The following is a 19253-nucleotide window of genomic DNA, read 5'->3' on the forward strand; positions in this document are numbered from 1 at the left end:
GTGGCAGGTGAAATAGCTGAACTATTTAAGGCCTTTGAAGTGGGGGTGAGTCAGTCCCCAGCAATTGGGAATGTCACAGGGGCCATGCAGGGCAGGCGGGGGCTGGGTTTGGTTACCACCCTCCTCCCTCCCTTCAGAAGAGCTCTCTCATCTTAGGCCCAAGGCACGGCCCCTGTCCCAGCCAGGCTTGGGGTCCCTGGAGAAATACTGCCGCTGGACTGTGCCGTCCCTGGGATGGGAGCCTCTGTGTGTTGCTGATGGGCCTCCTTCCACCCTCCTCCCCACAGCCCAGGGGCCGGGTATCTGGATCAGGCCCCCCTGCCCCAGCCTCCCTGCCAGGTTGGAGGGAACACAAGGCACCCTGTGGCTCAGTGAGGAAGGGGAGGCAGGGCGGTGGCTGCCCAGACCCCGCTGTGGGGGAGCCCCGGACCCTCTAAGGCTGCCTGGAAGGCTGGGAACCTGGAGGCTGCGTCTCTGCAATGTTCCCCTCAGACACCTGTGCCCGGCTTACAGGCTGCAGTCCTGGCATGGCTCCTGCCTCTGCCCCAGCTGTGCATCCAGCCATCCGGGCCCTGGACCCCTGGGCTACCAGTCCCCACCCCACCCCACCCCACCCCACCCTGCCCAGCCTCCAACCTGAGAGGAGCTGGCACCCACCTAGCCTGGGAGCTGGAGCTCGTCTGGTTCTGGAGAAAAGCAGTCTCCGTGGCTCCACCTCACCCAGGTGGAGAAACTCGCCCCACCATCCCCCTCCAGCACCTGCACCAGGCACCCTGCCAGCCCCGCCCCCCTCCCTGCTCAGGGCCGTGCAAGTCCCAACCAGCAGGGAGCCACCCCATCGACCCTTGGCCCTGCCAGCTGGCCGAGTGCATCGGGTGCTCAGCCACAGGGGTGTCTGCAAACAGTGAACATGGAGATGGCCCCACAGGGGTGTCGTGGAGATGCTGCCCCTGTAGCCACCGCACGTGGGCCTCTCACCCCCCCGGGGAGCTGCATCTGAGTCAGAGCTGTGGGCAGAACCAGGATCCCAGGAGGGGTGGGGCAGGGGGCAACAGCCACTCACTTCCTGGTGCTTGGAAGCCCCTATGAGGGGCTGCAGCCCAGTGAGCGGGTCTCTGCTTCCATGCCTCCCAGGACAGGGAGCTCACCACCTCACAGGGTAGCCCACGGTCAAGCGAGAGACAGATATCCCTCCTCCAAGCTGGCCCACTCCTGTTCCCTGGAGTTGCTTAGAGCACGTGTCCCCCTCCCCGAGGGCAGCCATTCAGGTTCAAGACCCCATTTGTCCTGGGCCCTCACCCACGGCCTGCCTAGGTCCCCACACACAGCCGTGTGCCACAGGACTCTGGCCTGGGGGAGGTGGACGCTGCTGCAGGGCAGCTGGGGTCCTGCCCCTCACCCTCGGCCGCAGTGGCCCAGGGAGCTCATCTGCCTGTTCTGGGCCTTGGCTTCAACATCTGTGATTTGATGACACCTTCAGTGTCCCAGCTCCTCCTTCCCAGGAACCTCCCGGTGTTCTGAATTCGCCCAGGAGACCCCCGACCCCACCCCAATCTACCCAAAGTGCCCAGGGGCTCTGAGCCATGGGAGGGGCTCGGCTCCTCAGCCCCCAAGCTGCTCCCTCCAGTGGCCACAGAGCAGGGCCCTTCTCCCTCGGGAGCGGCCCCCAGGCTTTGCATCCTCCTTTGCCCCTAAAGCCCCCTCTCCACTGCTGTCAACACCAAGAGCACAAGACCACGTCCCCCTCTCCTCTCCTTGGCAGGGGACTCCACCTGGCTGACACCCTGTCCTGTCCTTTGCTGGCTCTGGCCTCCTGGCTCCCACCAGTTCCTGAGCTGAATCCAGCTGGTTGCCCCAAGGGACCCCGCTCTCTCCATCTGTGCCCCAGCTGAGGTCAGAGCCTCTGATGGGCCAGGCCCCATCCTTGCCCCTTGGCCCTTCTGGCAGGTGGTGAATGACATGGTGAGCTCCCTGTGGCTGGAACGGTGTCACACTCCTCAGTGTACCCTAGAGCCGGGCACGATGCCAGGCACACAGGAGCATGTGGAGTACACCAGGGAACTGTGGACAAGCAAAGGTCCCCGGGAAGCTGGACCTGTGGGAGAGAGAGGAGAGCCGCTGCTGACGGAGGGGATGCGGGCACCCGCCCTGGACGGCTGGGCAGCTTTGACCACAAAGGGGCCAAGTGCTCCAGAGGCCTTCAGGCAGCCACTAGCCACAGTGCACCCAGGACTCCAACTCTGACCCCAGGAGGGTAGCGTGGTGAGGGTGGGGAGGGTCAGAGAAACCAGACGTGTCCTGGGGCCTTGGCAACTCAAGAAGGGGTTCCTTGGCACCCGTGGCAACCGCAAATGCTCAGATGGGTGTTGATTCAGTCTCTCCATAGAGCTCAGGGCCAGAGCACGGATCCTGTATTTCAGGAAGTCCCGGATGTGCTGGGAAAGGCGGGGTGGGAAGCAGACATTCCGGCCTGAACAGAGTCCCGGGGCTGAACCTAGGGAAGCACCAGGGGCACACCCTGAGCCGTGGGGGCTCCACGCAGCTGCAGCCCACAGCGGGGGGCATGTTTCCAGGGCTGCGACAGACCACGGCGGAGGTAAAATGACAGAAGTGAATTCTCACAGCTCTGGAGGCAGATATCCAAGAGCATGGTGTTGTGTGGCTGGGCTCCCTCCGGAGGCTCCAGGGAAGCGCAGCTCCCACCTCTCCCAGCTCCGGTGCAGCCACGTTCCTTGGCCACGTCTCTCCATCTCCGTCCTCACGTGGCCCTCTCCTGTGGGCAGCTGTGCTATCTCTTTCTGCTTCTCTTACAAGGACACTGGGGAGACCATTTAGGGCCACCAGGCCGTCCCAGATGATCTCCTCATCCCATAGGCCTCCCACAGTTCAGTCTGTTACCGCGTAAGATCTCAATTCACCCACGGTTCAGTCTGTTACCGTGTAAGGCCACACTCTCTCCTGTGCTTTATAAGGTCCTGTTCACAGGTTCTGGGGACTAGGAGGTGGCTGTTCCTCAGCCAGCCACGGTCAGCAGCCCCCACACCACCACGTGCCAGGAGCCCTGCCAGGACGCTGCCTGCAGGGACCCTGTGCTTGCTGCCCCTCCACTAGCCCAGCCACCTGTTCGGGAACAGTGGGCACAGCTCTGTGCAGCCTCAGGCATGCAAAAGCAACCAAGACAGGAGTCTCCAGCCGAGGTCTACACCGGCCACCAATGCCTGCAGTACTCCGGGAAGGAGACCCTTCTTCTGCGTCGGGCCCTTCTCTCCAGGACACTGTGGTCCGATTCAGCCAAGGTGCCCAGAGTACCTGCCAGGCCTGCTCAGGCTTAGGTGCGGATGCAGAAAAGTCAGACTTGAGCAGACGAGCTTGGCACCATGGTGTGGCCTGAGCAAGTTGCTGCCCCGCCTGGGCTCCAGGTCCTCAACGGACAGTGAGGAGTCCACAGGAGACAGACTCTCAGACAGAATCCAGCCGCCCAGCGCCCAGACGCCCTTTACGCAGATGCCTCTGCAGGGAAGCAGCTTCCGTGCTGACATGAGCAGTCTGGACTTCAGGATAAAGCTGCAATGCTCACCACGTGGGACAAACCCGCGTCCTGACTCCCAGAGCACATGCCCGGCCCCTGCGACCTCCCCTTCATGGCCTAACTCTGCATCAGGGTGGCGAATAAAATGGAGGACACCCAGCTGTTAGGATTAATCTGAAGTTCAAATCTAATTTGCATGGCACACAAACATTTATTGTTGTTGATCTGGAGTTGGAATAGAACAGGGATCCGTGTATTTCCACTGCTAAGCCTGGCAGCCCCCTTCGGAGCAGCACTGAGCGGTAGGGGTGAACCCCCACTGGGAGGAGCAAAGCAAAGAAGCAGGGGCTGGGGGAGGAAGGAGGTGATGGGCAGTTACGCCCCAGGTGGACGGAGATGGCTGGGGAACAGTCAGGTGTGTGGCGGGGTGGGTGGGGTCGGGAGATGCATCTGTGGGTCGTGGGCCGGGGGCTACTTTGGACCACCCTGAGGAGCTGAGCCGCATGGGGCTGAGGGTGGGCTGATCCCTCACCTGGAAAATCCAGTGGGGAGCAGACATTGGAGCAGACTCATTTTTCTGAGGCAGGCTCAGCCCAGGACAGGGGGTGGGCAGGGGTCCTGGGGAGAAGGAAGCTCGACGGCACAGGGGTGGGTGGAGGGCGGTGTGAGAGAGGGGAAGGGGGTGTTCTCTCAGTGGTGGCATGGAGACCGCTCACCTGGGCACACGGGGACACCAGCTCCGTCTGTCCAGGGCTCCAGTCGCCAGCTCAGGGCCAGACCACAGGCTGCAGCTCCCCTGGAACCTGCAGCTGGGTGGGGGAACCCTCTAGGTCTCCCCAGGTGCTGGCCACAGTGGGTTTTGTTTTGCTTGGTGGTTGGCGTTTTAGTTTTTTACATTTTGGTAAATAAACATGACTTTTACCATCTTGACCACCTTTAAGTGTGTGGCTCAGTGCCATGAAGAACATTCATGTTGTGGCGTGGCCATTGTCACCATCTGTCTCCAGAGCCCGTCTCATCTTCCAGGCTGAGACTCTGTGCCTGCTCCACACTGACTCCTGCCCCTCCCCCAGCCCCTGGCTCTCACCATACTACCTTCCATTTCTAGGGCTGGGAGCGCTCCTGGGACCTCAGGTAAGCGTCAGCCTTAGCACGCGCTTATTTCACCTGGCGTTATATCCTCAGGTTTCTTCCAGATTGTGGCATGTGTGAGAATTTCCTTCCTTTTAAAGGCAGAGTAATGTTCCACGGTGGGGACGGACCACATCATCTGTGAACAGACACCTGGGCTCCTTCCACCATCGGCTGCAGTGCAAATGCTTCTATGAACACAGGGGTATGAATATCTCTTTGAGTCTCTGCTTTCAGTTCCTTGGGGTATATGCCCAGAAGTGGGTTCCTGGATCGTATGGGAACTCTGTTTAATTTTCTGAGGATCTGTCACACCGTCCCCACTGCAGTGCACGAGAGCCCTGGCTTCTCCACGTCCTCCCCAGCACTCATCCTCTGCGTTCCGGGTAAGAGCCATCCCAGGGGTTGTGAAGTGCTGACGTGCTGTGGTTTTTGATTTGCATTTCTCGGATGAGGCGACTCTGAGTGTCTTTCACATGCCTGTTGGCCGTGTGTGTATCTTCTTTGGAGAAACGTCTGTTCAGGTCTTTCGCTCATTTTTAATTGTGTTGTTTGTTTTCTTGTTGTTGGGTTGTAGGAATTCTTTTTTTTTTTTTTTTTTTTTTTTTAGACAGAGTCTCCCTCTCACTCAGGCTGGAGTGCAGTGGCGCCATCTCGGCTCACTGTAACCTCTGCCTCCCAGGTTCAAGCAATTCTCATGCCTCAGCCTCCTGCGTAGCTGGGATGACGGGCGCACGCCACCAGGTCCAGCTAATTTTTTTGTATTTTTTTAGTAGAGACGGGGTTTGGCCAGGCTGGTCTCGAACTCCTGACCTCAGGTGACCCACCTGCCTTGGCCTCCCAACGTGCTGGGATTACAGGTGTGAGCCACCACGCTTGGCCAGAATTCTTTATAAATTCTCAATACTAATCCCCTATCAGATATAAAATTGGTAAATATTTTCTCCCATTCTGTGGGTTTTCACTTTCTTCATAGCATCCTTTGATGCACAAGTTTTCAATTCTGATGCAGTTCAATTTATCTATTTTTTTCTTTCATTGTCTGTGCATTTGATGTCGTATCCAAGAAATCACTGCCAAATCCTGTGTCATGAAGCTTTTGCCTACATTTTCTTCTAAGCTCTGTATGGCTTGGGCTCTTACCTTTGGATCCCTGGGCAGGCCAGTAGCCCCAAGCCTCCTCTGGTCCCCAGGCAGGAGGTCCCTCCCCAGGCACCTTTCTTCACTGTGCTGTGGTATTCAGCCTCTGCCACACTGACAGAAAGCACCAGAGAGCAGGGTCCCCAGGCAGCCCTGCAGCCTCTCCCAGGACCCAGGTCCCCCAGGGCCTGCCACGGCAGCATCCACCGGCAACCCCTCACGTGGATAAACACAGGGTGGGTGAAGAGCGAGGTCTTCTCTCCCACCCCACAGAACCTCTCAGGACCTGCCTGCCCCCACAACCATCTGGATGCCCCCTAAAACCCAGCACATGTATCCAGCTGGCCTCTCCTCTCAGGAGAGTGGAAAAGACCTTGAAAATCACACCAAATGCATTGTTCTCCCGCATCAGACCACTTGCCTCACCAGCCACCACCCCTGCCCTCAGCTGGCCTCCTGTCCACGCCCGACAGATGGGGGTGGGATGGTGCCACTCGGCTGCTGTGTGCAGGATGGGGTGGCACTTCCATGCCCTCTGAAGAAAGTTCATGTGCAGGGCAGCTCTGCAGAGAGGGTAGGCAGTGGACAGAATGTGGCGCCCTCTGTCCCAGCCTCATAGCCTCCAGGGCTGCCCGTCCTGCCGTAATCACACTGGGATCTTTCCTGCCTTCCATTACTGTCTCAGCTCATTCGGTGACTCTGCACCCCCCAGGGCCAGCGTCTCCTCCTCAGAGCCAAGTCCACACCTGGCAGAGCAGACTGTCTGAGAGGACAGCCAGTGACTGCTCAAGAGGAGTGGCTCCATAGCTCCCCGGGGCTGACCTGGGTCACAGCCTCTTTGGGTTCTGTCTGAGGCACATCCCCTGCTGGTGCTAGACAGGAAAAGACACCCATGGCCGGCTGTGTGGGTGCCTGGCGGCCAGAGTGTCTGTGCCTGCTCATCATCTGTTCCTGTGTCCCCACGTGGGCCCAGCACAGCCAGGATTAGGGACTGTCCCCAAGGAGATAAGGCTGTAACTCCTTATCTCCTTGATAAGGAGATACAAGGTTATCCTTGATAAGGATAAGCAAGGTTTCCTGTTTCAAGGGAACAGTGACAAAACCGGTGATGGCGTATCTACAGACAGGTGTTCCTCTGAGCCCAGGAGGGTTCTTCCTCAGCCTCCGAAGCCAGGCAGGTCGGGCAGGACGAGGAGGACGGCATCTAGAATGGCCATGGGTGCCGAGTACTTTCCCCAGTCCCGGGGAGGGAGGCGTGAGGTCCAGAGAACAAGAGCTCAACCCCCATCAGGCTGTGGGTCAGGACTGGGCAGGGCCCCCCGAGCCCCGCCCTCCCGAGAGCCCACCCCACAGAACGCCTGCACTCAGGGAGGACCCTCTATCCCATTCTCCACTGTCCCAGGGCATTGCCGGGGGGCCCAGCCAGGCTCCGGCCAAGGCCTACCCTGTGGGTTCTTCTTCTACTCCAGCCATGGCCCTGGTCTGGGAGCCCCATAATGGACACCCAGCAGTGAGGCCTTGGGGGGCATGCACGGGGCTGGGCCAGCCCTCGTGTCCTGGAAAGGCGTCCTGGGGGGAATCCAGGCCACTGCCGGCAGGCGTGGGCTTTCCTGTACAGCCACAGAGGGGCAGGGTTAAGGGGGAGAAGCAGGAAAGGGGGAGAAGTGGAAAAGAAATGAGGATGCGTCCGATGGAGCAGCCAGGACCCCAAGGCTAAGAGGAGGTGGGCGGCAAGGAGGGCCTGCCTCGGGTCAGGGCCCCACCAAGAGGAGGGACCAACCTTCATGGTTCACCAGGACTCTCCCAGGAAATCCCTCCTCCCTGGGCAAACCCTGCAGTGACTGAGGAAAGGGGGCACGGGGGGACATCTGGGAAAATCATGGACTTGGAGCTGCCGCAGGCGGGGGAGGCTGAACTGCAGGCGGCCACGCCCACCCCAGATGGCACAGAGGCTCCAGGCGATGCCCGCCTAGACCGACAAAATCCCATCCTCACGTTTGGTCTCATCCAGGGCAACTCCACAGCCAGAAGGAACTTTCTAAAACTCAGACAGGCCGGGCGCAGTGGCTCATGCCTGTAATCCAGCACTTTGAGAGGCCAAGGCGGGAGGATTGCTTGAGGTCAGGAGTTCAAGAGCAGCCTGGTCAACATGGTGAAACCCCGTCTCTACTAAAAATACAAAAATAAGCTGGGCATGGTGGCAAGTGCCTCTAATCCCAGCTACTCCGGAGGCTGAAGCAGGAGAATCACTTGAACCTGGGGGGCGGAGGTTGCAGGGAGCCAAAATAGCGCCACTGCACTCCAGTCTGGGAGACAGAGCGAGACTCCATCTCAAAAATAAATAAATAAATAAAAATAAAATTAAACACAGATGGGAGCCCCTGCCCACCGGCCCTCCTGAGAGCCGTCACCTGCAGAGGCCACAGGGGGTGTCTCCACCTGGCTGGGCCCAGTGCACGTCACCTTTGGCCTGGATGTACGGCTTCAGGTCAGGGTGTCTCTCCAACACCCCCACTCAGGCCACCGGGCCGCCCCTGAACATGGGCATCTGTGTCAGGAATGACACAGGACTTGCTTCTGGCGTATGAGGTCTTATCTCCACCTATCCAAGAGGCTCGCATGGGAGATCACACCAGCCTCCCAGCCACTCCCCACCGTCCACAGGTCCACACGGATGCCCCTTCCTCACTCTACCCGCCCTGCTGTCCACAGGTCCACATGGATGCCCCTTCCTCACTCCACCCACCCTGCCCCCAGCAGGAACTCTCACCAGAGGCCAGGGCCACACCCTCTAAGCCCTGACCCACCTCAGGGGAGTTCAGCGGAGCCCCAGCAGGAAACGCTGCCCCTTCCCACTCAGGCTGAGGCATGGAGGGCAGGACTCTCCATGGCCACAGGGCCTCCCAGGACTCTGAGGGTGGGCGACCGGCAGTCTTGGGTCCCTGGGGGATCTGGAGGCTGCTCAGGGAGGGGCCCAGCCCATGGAGTGGGTGTCCTCAGTCTGGACCTGAAGCCAGAGGTCATGCTTGGGCCAGAAGCACGAGGTTCGGAAGGACTGACTAGGCCCCTGGCACCCCAGGGACTGTCCAGTGAAGCCCAGCCTGGATGTCCATGGGGCCATGTCTGGCCAGAGAGCCTGGCCTGTCCCTGCAGGGCCACCCTGGAGGTTGTCCTCAGGAGTGGGGGTGAACAGAGCACAGGCGTTTCTCTGGGAGGGCTCCTTTTGAGTACAGGTGCCTCTGCTTCTTGAATTTCGCCTCTGAGGAGGTGGCCTGGGCCCTCAGCCCCTCTCTCAGCAGCCCCAGGGACAAACATGCAGTCCCCCAAGTTGGCATCCACCTCCACTGCCCGGGCCCCTGTGGCCTTGCTGGGCAGGCTGCCTCCCAGTCTCCTGGGCTGGCTCCAAGAACCTGGGTCTCTGAGAGACTCGGAGATGTACCCGTCCCCAGAGGCCCCTGAACAGGGCAGCCTTTCATGGGAAGGCAGCCACTCCTGCTGCAGGGCCCACCTCTGCGGCTGTCCCTTCCCCAGAGGGACTCCTGCCAGCATCAGCTCAAGGAGGTCCCAGCTCAGAATGAGGAGCCCCAGAGGGAGTGGAATGGGGCGGAAACGCTGGCATGGCTGCCTGCCAGGCACCTGACTTCATCCGAGGCCCCGGGAGGCCCAGGCTCCGAGCCACAGAGCTCAGCGTCTGTAGGGACAGCCGGCCTGGAGGTGGCAGGCATGGCCCTGCTCCCCTCCCATTGCCTCACCTATGGGAAGCTGCCCTGCCCTGGCATCCAGACAGCCCCTGGCAGCCCCTGGGGTGGGAAGCCGTGGGCAAGTTCTGCAGACCCTCCACCATGCATGCTGACCAGGGCCTTCTCCCCTTCGGACAGGGTGGCTGGCAGTCCTTTCCGATTCCAGAGGGTGGGAAACAGTGCAGGTTCCCAGGGCAAGGGTGGACCCATGGGCAGGTGACTCTGAAGGGCTCTAGCGGGAGTCAGACTCCAGAAGGACTCACAGGTGCAAGGCCAGGAAGACAAGCTTCCTTTGCCCCTCAGGCAGGCAGCGTCCCTCTCCAGGCCTCAGTCCACCACCTGTGACGACCACTACGTTCTTTGACAAATGTTTTTCAAAAGTCATAGTTTATGAGTCCAGATCAAGGAAGACCAGTGATCTGCGTGCTGCCTCTGCCTGCCATGTGTCCAGCAAGCACACGGCTCCCCCTGGAGCGAATACGGGAGGGGGTGTCTGGGAGAAAGGCCAGCCCCTCCCAGGTGCCGTTGCTCAAGTAGACAGTTTTACCCAGGGCGTCTCCAGGTCTCCAGGCAAAACTGCTTCCAGCCAACAGCGTTCCTTTGTCCCCATAGCAACAGGGTCCTGCACTCCTGTTTCCAGGGAAACCTAGCTCTCAGCGTCCCGGTTGCCACAGCAACGCCTACGGGCTCAGCTGGCCATACTGTCTTACCCACAGGGCAAGAGCAACTGGGTGCCCAGGCTCGGGACACAAGACTGCAGAGCCAGGTGCCACACAGGTGTGGGGCCCGTGGACCAAGGAAGACCCTGGCCAGTTGGAGGAGAATTGCCAGGTAGCAAAGCCCAGCCTTCTCTGGGGTCCTGCGCTCTGGGCTGCAATGAGCTCTGCCTCCAGTGAGCCTGGCAATGGGGACGCCTCCCAACAGCCCCTACTGGGGCTGGACACCGTGATCCAGGTCAGTGGGGTGGTCACTTCCCTGCACCCTCCTGAGAGCAGGTTGCCAGGACACTTTGGAAGGGACGCGGCAAAGAGAGGGGATGGCCAGGAGGCACCTTCCTGGCTCCCAGGGCACTTTCCACTTGCTCACGTGTTTGCCTTGAGCGTGCAGCCAGTCACGGATGCAAGCAGGCGCACCTGCACGCACACACAGGCAGCCTTCAGCCAGGAGAGAGAGCCTGGGGAGAGAGGGCCCAGGGCCGCTGCTGGCTATAGACATTCAGGTGGCCGGCGTCCCTTGCAGCCACAGGTTTGCAGGGTGGAGAGAGAGCCCGGGGCCGCTGCTGGCTGTGGACGTTCAAGTGGCCGGCGTCCCTGGCAGCCACAGGTTTGCAGGGTGGAGAGAGAGCCCGGGGCCGCTGCTGGCTGTGGACGTTCAGGTGACTGGCGTCCCTGGCAGCCACGGGTTTGCAGGTTGCACACTGGGGTGGGGACGGGCAAGCAGCCCTTGGTGCTGACATTCTGGGACCTCGTTCACTGCCCTTCCATGGCCAAGTGTGGGGCCAGCAGGGCCTCTCGGGGGCAGTGTTCCCGTCGCTGCACATTTGTGGGAGGCTGTGGCTCAGCCCTAGTGTCTATTCTGTGGCTTCCAGATGTTCTGGTTCTGTCTTCGTAGCACCTGGTGTGTGACAACAGTGGCTGGGAATTGTCCCATGTCCCTCTCCCCTTGCCTCCCTACTTCCCAGAGCCCACCTAGGACCCAGCCTGCGGTCCCACCTCGGATATCCTTCCTCCCTGCACTGCCGTCACCTGCTGCTGACCACCACAGCCAGGCGGCCCCACCTCCAACGGACCCCTCGGGACCCCAGGGAACCCCTGACGAACTGGCTTACTCATGGTTGCTTGTTAACCCAGCTCTTAGCATCTCAAAACTATGCCACGGCAGGCTGACATGGCCCTATCTAAACAATACAGATCACCTGAAAAGAGAAATGGCCACAGCTGGTGCAGGTGACCGAGTGACAGGGTAGATGCAGGGTTTGCTCACACACAGGGCTGCATGAGGACTCAAGGGCAGGATATTTGAATCAGGTGATGCAACAAGACAAAGAGGTGCCGTGGGGTGAGCTCTACCTCCTCCACCTGGGGTGAGCTCTACCTCCTCCACCTGGAGCTCGGCCAGCTCTGCCTGGGTGTTGGCTCCATGAGTTCTGAGAGCAGGGCTGGTGAATGGAGGCTGGAGAGCCAGCACACTACGTTTACAGGACACTGCAGCCCTGTGAGGATTCTCATCCCCTCGGATGTCAGGAAAGCCGAGGCGTAAGGGTTGGAGGGAGCTGCTGTGGTTAGCGGCTGGTCTGAGGGGGAAACCCAGGCCGGTGCTGACATCAGGCAGGGGCATGAGCACTGTGCAAATGTGGCTGAGAGATGCTTTGCTTTGCCTGCCCCCAAATTCCCACTGTCCCCAGGAAACTCATCTGGAGGCTACGCAGGCCCCAGTGAAGTCTGCTCTGCCTGCCCTGCTGACACCTGTTATTTTTGCTGTAGTGATTGAGATCTTGATGCCATTACCCCAGAGTGAGCAGGGAGCAGGCGGGTGCCAGACGCCCAGATCAGCTGTCCAGATGGGCAGCAGAACCGTAGGGACCCTCCACCCTCCAGCTACAGCCTGGGAGACCGCAGGGCCTGAGGAAGGCTGTGGCTTGAGGATGCAGGAGGCCCCCCGTGACCAGGGGTGGTGGCTCTGGACGGATGGCGAACATGCTCCCAGGCCCGGAGGAGCCTCTCTGACATCCCTCTTCCTCCGGCCACAGCTGCTCTCCCCTCCTTTGGAAGCCCCCCAGCAACCTCTGCACAGCACCCCAGAATGCCCCCACCCCGGAGCTGGAATTGGATGTAAAGGGGCAGGCTTGGAAACTCTCAACCTCTGTCCCTGGGGTGAGCAAGTCGGACTTGGGGAGTGCAAAGCCCCCTGAAATTGCCCGTGAAGTGGGGGGTATCTGACTGCCTCGAGGGGTGGGGGTGTGCCCTTCCTCGGAATCTCCAGCAACCAGACCCGCAGCTGATGGAGAAGCGCGGCGCAGAGTCCCAGACGAGGAACCCAGCACAGAAAGCCCAGTCCCCTCAGAGCTGGGGGCTCCTCAGACTCCCGTTCCTTGGCTTGAATTTTGATTTGTGCTATTTTTCTAGGAAACTGTCCATTACATCCAAATTTTCAAGTTGTTGAAATTGGCAAAAGTTGTTCACAATATCTTCTTCCTGTCTTTTGGATGTCTGCAGGATCTGTGGGGTAACCAGCTGTCCCTCTTTGCTGGGGGGCTCGAGACAGGGGTTTCCCAGGACTCCAGACAGTCTTGGGTCCGGAACCCCAGTCCTGGGCACAGTGGGGAGGAAGTGGTTGCCCCGAAGTGGCATCCCCTTTCTCGTTTCTGATACGAGCCGCGTACCGGCTCATAGTATTCTTATCTTGTGTTTCATTAACCTACATATGCATTCTTCCTTTAACCTACATATGCGTTCTTCCTTCACTTTCAGTTTCTCTGGGTTTGTTCTTCATCTCACTTCTGGAAATATGTGCTTGACTCATTGATTGTTCAGCCTTTTTAAAAATTTCTTTTTTTCTGGCCGGGTGCAGTGGCTCACACCTGTAATCCCAGCACTTTGGGAGGCTAAGGCGGGCGGATCGCTTGAGGTCAGGAGTTTGAGACCAGCCTGGCCAACATGGTGAAACCCCATCTCTACTGAAAATACAAAAATTAGCCGGGCGTGATGGCAGGCGCCTGTAATCTCAGCTACTCGGGAGGCTGAGGCAGGAGAATCGCTTGAACCCAGGAGGCGGAGGTGAGAGTGAGCCAAGATCGCGCCACTGTACTCCAGCCTGGGAGACAGAGCGAGACCCTGTCTCAAAAAAAATAAAATAAATTTTTTAAAAATTTTTTCATTTTTCTTTAAATTGTGGGAAAATATACATAACATAAAACTGACCATTTTAACCATTTTTAGGAACAATTCTGTGGCACTAAGCACATTCGTAGCGTTGAGCAACCATCACCACCATCCACATCCACAACTTTTTTTTTTTTTTTTTTTAGACAGAGTCGGTCTCTGTCGCCCAGGCTGGAGTGCAGTGGTGCGATCTCAGCTCACTGCAGCCTCCGCCCTCCCATCTTCAAGCAATTCTCGTGCTTTAGCCTCCCCAGTAACTGGGACTACAGGCACACGCCACCATGCCCAGTTATTTTTTGTATTTTCAGTGGAGACGAGGTTTCGCCATGGTGGCCAGGAGGGTCTCGAACTCCTGACCTCAAGCGATGTGCGCGCCTCAGCCTCCCAAAGTGCTGGAATTACAGGTGTAAGCCGCCACACCCGGCCCCAGAACTTTCATCTTCCCAAACTGAGACTCTGCCCCCATTCAACATTCACGCCCCATTCCCCCCCCATTCCCCCCTCTCCCAGCCCCCGCCATCCTACTCTCTGTCTCTGTGAACTTGGTGACTCTAGCAGCCTTGTCTAAGTGGATCAGATGGTATTTGTCCCTTCGTGGCTGGCTTATTTCACTGAGCATTACACCCTCAAGGTCCACCCATGTTGTAGCAGGCGCCAGCATTTCCTTGCTTTTTAAGGCTGAGTAATATTCTACTCATAGAGGGACCACACTCTGTTTATTCATTCATCTCTGAATGGACGCCTGGGTAGCTTCTGCCTGCCGGCCGCTGTGAAAATGCTGCTGTGAACCTCGGGGTACAAATATTTCTTCAAGCCTCTGCTTTCAATTCTTTCGGGCAGATGCCCAGAAGCGGATGGCTGGATCGCGCGGAGAGTCTACATTTAATTCTGTGGAGACCCGTCATGCTGTCTTCCGTAGTAACCGCGCCGTCTTACCCTCCCGCTTCTTTTCCTCTCTGACGTACACACTTCCCTCCAAGCAAGGTTTATCTGTCTGTACTGTTGTTACTCACACCACTTTTAACACCAAATGTGTGGGTTTTTCCTGACACCAGCCAATTCCCCACCTCCCTGGACACCAACTAGCTGTCCTGCAATTCAATCCAGTTCGGACCCTAACCATCCAGAGCTGGCACAGACCCACAGTTTAAGGACTCAGTCCCATAAAGCTGCCCCACCTCAGATGCCAATCACAAGTCCTGGGCCTCCCGTGTTCTGTCTGACTGGCTATGAATTAGGGGTTCTTACAACTCCCTGCTCAACTTGATAATTTGCTGGAACAGCTCACAGAACTCTGGAAGTGACTTTCCCATTTGATTACTGGTTTATTATAAAGGACACAACTCAGGACTAACCGGAAGGAGAGGTGCCCAGGTCAAGGTACAGAGGGCAGGTACGGAGCCTCCAGGCCCCTGGGCACACCAACCACCCACAGCACTGCCTTGTATTCAGCAACCCAGCCTGCCCAGCCCTGTGGTTTAGGGTTTTTATGGAACCTTCATTAAGTAGGCAAAATTCATTAAATCATTGGCCGTTGGTGATCAGCTCCAGAGACAGCTCCTCTCCCCTCCCCAGATGTCAGGGTGTGGGGCTGAAAGCACCAACGCTCTAATCGTGCCGTGGTCTTTCTGGTAACCAGCCCCTACTTTGCGGCTATCCAGGGGCCCTGGCCATCAGTCATCTCATAGGCCAACAAAAGACACGCTTATCACTCAGGAGATCCCAAGGGACCAAGTCTAGGGTCCCCACCACAGGACAGGAGCGATGGATGGTTTCCAAGCAGCCAGGCCATGGTGCCCGTCGCTGAGCTCCGCACTGTCACAAGCAAGCCAGAGGCAGATGCTCCCATCTCCCAATCTCCCAGGCTGCATCCAGGCCCTGTCAGGCACAGCCAGGGCCACTGTGCTAACAACACGGGCCCATCCTCCCGCTCAGGAACCCCCGCTAGCCCCGGGGTCCAAGGATCGTGTCCCACAATCCTCCACAGAACATTTGAGGCCCTCACGGTCTGGCGCCAGGTTCCTGCTCTGCCCCACTCACCCCCATCCCCACTGCCCCTCCCCCAGACCCTGCACAGACCCCTGGAGATGCACCCCCTCCACCTTTGCTTCCACAGCTCCCTCCACATGGACACAGTGCCCGGGCTCTCTAGCTGGTGGGTTCTTTCTTATCCCACCTCCCCCAGGAAGCCTGCGTCGGCACCAGGGACACAGGGACAAACAGGAAAGACAAGGTCCTTGCCCTCCTCGAGTTCCTTGTTCTGAGTCATTTTGCTGTTGGTGATTCGGACCTGAGGCAGTTCCAGCTGAGCTCTCAGTCTTCTGAGCAGGAGCAGTGCACTGTGTCCGAGCCTGTCTGTGTGCCAAGCATTGTGTTGGTGGCATAGAAGGGAGTGAGAAGTTGTCTCTCCCCATCCACAATCCCTGCCTCAGTGCCTGGCCGGCCGGGGTCCTGCCTACAGGGGTGGCCTAGATTTATCAACACCTGAGGAGCAAACTGACACCCACAGAGGCATGTTCCTGCTCCTGGGTGATGCCCAGGCCCAGAGTGTGCTCCACAAACACAGAGACTTAAACTGAGCAATTGCTGAAATACAGCATTTTGGAGGCCAGGTGTTATCCCAGGCACAGAGAAGCTCTTTTTCCTAAGGAAATGGAGCCTGGCAGGAGGCCACCCAGCCCAAGGCCCTCTCTGTGGCGGGCCGGGCTGCAGAAGGATGGCAAGCAGACGTCCGGTGGCTGGACTTGGCCGGAGGCCCTGTCCTCAGATATGTTCTTCAAGCTGTGCCTGCTCCTGGCAAGGCCAGACTTCCCCGCCCAGGGATGCTGGGAGGGCCATGGAGGGCCCGGGAGAGAAAGGCAGCAGCCGCAGCATGGCTGGGCTCAGACACAGGAGGAAAGGGGCTGTTCCCCGGCCCGGAAGCTGCTTGGTTCCCTGCCCTTTGCTCAGGCTGGGAAGGGGGCACACAGGGGAGGAGAACTGCAGTGGAGCCAAGTCCAGACACCGCCGCTGGGAAGGCTCATCAGTGACCACCCTTGTGCGCGAGTGGGGGCCCAAGGCTGGGGTCCCAGTCCTAACGCTGCTGCTGAGCAGGTGCCCTTGAGCAAGTCTCAGAGGTGCCAAGCCTCACCCTCCTCACCCATTAAGGCGGAGGCCAGAAGCCTCCAATGCAGGCCAGGACAATGGATGTGAAAACATTTGCAAGTGGAGAGCGTGGAGAACCCTGCAGGCCAATGCTGGCGCGCGCCTTCACTCTCGTGGACACACATCTTTCATTTTCCACTGAGCACTGGTCCGTGATGCCGTCCAAACCCCCAGCCCAGCCTCCGTTCTACAAGAGCAGGACCTGGCAGCCCCCTGCAGCGCTCCTTGCGGCCACACGGGGGCACTGTTGGAGCTCAGGGAAGGCACCCTCCACCCTCTGGCTGGGAGCTGCCTCCATCCCACCCCTCACTCAGGAGGTTCGCCCTCCACCCCACCCTTCACTCGGGGGTCCACCCCTCAATGAGGGTGACCCAGGCTGACCGAGGAGCCTGCTGGTGGGTGGGCAGGGGTCCCGATGGACATGCTCTCCCTCCTGCCCCCAGCTCAGGCAGCTGTCCAAGCAGGATGGGACGACAGGGGTGGTGGGGCTGCTGAGGGCTGGTGGGGCCAGTGACCCTTGGGTCTGAGCTTCAGCAGGCCCCTGACCGTCCCTGCTTCAGATGGCTTTGACGAGGGTGTGGGGGATTTCCCTCCAAGGCTTCTGACCCCTGACAGCATCTCCAAGGTGATGCCCCAGGCGCAGGGATGGGAATCAGCGCAAGAGCGTGGCCTCCAGATAAAGCCAAGACTCGGGTTTTTCGGTGCAGACCTAGAGTCCCTGCGCCCTCCCTGCAGGCGGAAGCCTTTTGCAGGCAGTATGGGCTGGCAGGTGCGCTGTGGCTCCACCCCACCCCAGTGGAGAGCTGGGGTCGTGTCCCTGGCCTCAGTTTCCCCATCTGCAGCATGATGATAAGGTGACCTCCCAGCCCCCCATTCCAGGGTCTTGGCCAAGACCCTGGAATGGGGAAGGGGTGTAAGAGGAGAGGCCCTGGCAGCAGCCCTGAAACCCCCGGTCCCCAGCAAGTGCCAAAGTGCAGGTGGAACCCTGGATCCACAGGAGGGTTCTGATTCCATCAGAGGGTGGGAGGTCATTTGCCTCCAGGCAACATTCCAGCAGCTTGCATTTCCCAGGGGCTGGTGGCCAGTTGGGGGCAGGCAGCTGAGGCCACACATGGTCCATCCACTGCACCCTCACAGAGCCCCAGCCCCTGGCCCTGGGATCCAGGAGGGCCTGGATGGCCAACGCTCCCATTTCACAGATGGGGACATGAGGTGGGGGGTAACACACCCACGGTCTCTGTATATTGGTGGCATAGCAAGGACCCCAGTCCAACTCTTTTAGAGGGGAGCCCTGCTCTAACCCTGCGGAGGCAGAGATATGGGGAGCCCACATTTCCCCCAAGGTTTGGCTGTCCCTCTCCACACAACCAAATGGGGTGGCGCAGCAGTGAGGACCCGCTGGCTCTCCCTGCTGGGCCACCCCCCTCAGGGCCAGGATCGGGTTGAGTGGGCCAGCTACCCCTAGCGTAGCTCCACGCAGGGGCTGTGACCTCCCTGGGGTCTTTAATGCAGGTTGAGCTGAAGAAGGTGCTGGGGGCAGGAGGAAGAGATAGGGGCCGGGCTCAGCTGTGAGTCTGGGGCCTTAGGGGAAAGTGACCTCCAGCCCTGGTGTTCCCTCCCACTGCGAGGCCTTCTAGAATACAAGCCTCCAGCGGACGCTGGGCCACAGCCTGGGCCCGCCCCGCAGAGGCCCCGGGCGGGAAACGGGCAGGCCCAGAAGGACCCACAGGTCGCGGAGGGGACGCCCTGCCTGTACCCGCTGGCGCAGGTGGCAGCGCAGAGTCCCTGGGAGGGGCCTGGGGAGTGGGCGGTGCAGACCCTCAGGACCACCCTGGAGCCGTGGGGAAGGAAGCAGCATCGGCGGGGTCCTAAGCGCTTAGGTTGGCGGCACAGGCCTCCGGACACGCCGACCTCCACCTTCCCTTCCTTCCCCTCCCCTCCCATCCCTGCCTCTCCCCTGCTTGCTCCTTCCCTCAGCCCTTCTCTCCTCCGGGTGGTTCCATGGGGGCGGCGCTGCCCTCACACTCCAAAGTCACGCCCACTCTACTCCCCCTGCGCCCCCCTCTGCGTCCCCCTGCGCCCCCCTGCTCGCCCCCTCCTTCCCCGGCGCCCCCTTCTGCGTCCCCCGCCCACCTGCACGACCCCCGCGCCCCCGCGCCCCCTGCGCTCCCCGCTCCCCCCAGCGCCCCCTCCTCGCCCCCTGCTTCCCCTGCAGCCCCCGCACCCCCCGTGTCCCCCTGAACGCCCCCTGCGCCCCCTGCGCTCCCCCCGCGCTCCCCGCGCCCCCCTCCGGCTCCAGCTGGGCCGCGGCCTATTGCAGGCACCCGTCCACAGATGGAACCCATTACGCCCCAGCGCCTCTCGGGACGTCCCGCTAATAAGTGACCCTCTGTAAATGTTAGGAATGAGTCAAGTTTACTCCGCGCTGCAGCCTTCCCGTTAGCGGGTGGCGCCGCCGATGCCCGGGGGAGCGCAGGGCGGGAGCTGCTGAGCAGGCGGAGGGAGGGCGGGGCAGAGCCCTTCCCGGTCTGGGGGGTTGAGCGGAGCCTGACGGTCTCTGATCAAGGAGCCTGGGCTGCCTCTTGCCACCCTGCTGGGCCTCCGTTCTCCGCTGTGCAAAATAAGGGGTTTAGAACAGAATGGCTGAGCCCCTTCCAGCAGCTCCCCTCCTGGTTGGTGGTCTTGGCA

At 59.7% G+C, this 19253-nt stretch overlaps 1 protein-coding gene across 1 annotated transcript in view; it reads left to right on the forward strand.

Annotated features, from left to right (window-relative positions):
• Positions 1–10242: 10242 nt before the first annotated feature.
• CROCC2 (ciliary rootlet coiled-coil, rootletin family member 2) overlaps positions 10243–19253 on the forward strand; it is an 83932-nt gene continuing 74921 nt past the window's right edge. The window contains exon 1 of the mRNA XM_024928027.4: positions 10243–10494. Coding sequence (XP_024783795.3) covers positions 10417–10494 — 78 coding nt within the window. The 5' untranslated portion in view covers positions 10243–10416. The remainder of the gene's footprint in view (positions 10495–19253) is intronic.

This window comes from Pan paniscus, chromosome 13 (assembly GCF_029289425.2).
Source record: "Pan paniscus chromosome 13, NHGRI_mPanPan1-v2.0_pri, whole genome shotgun sequence".
Taxonomy (NCBI): Eukaryota; Metazoa; Chordata; class Mammalia; order Primates; family Hominidae; genus Pan; species Pan paniscus.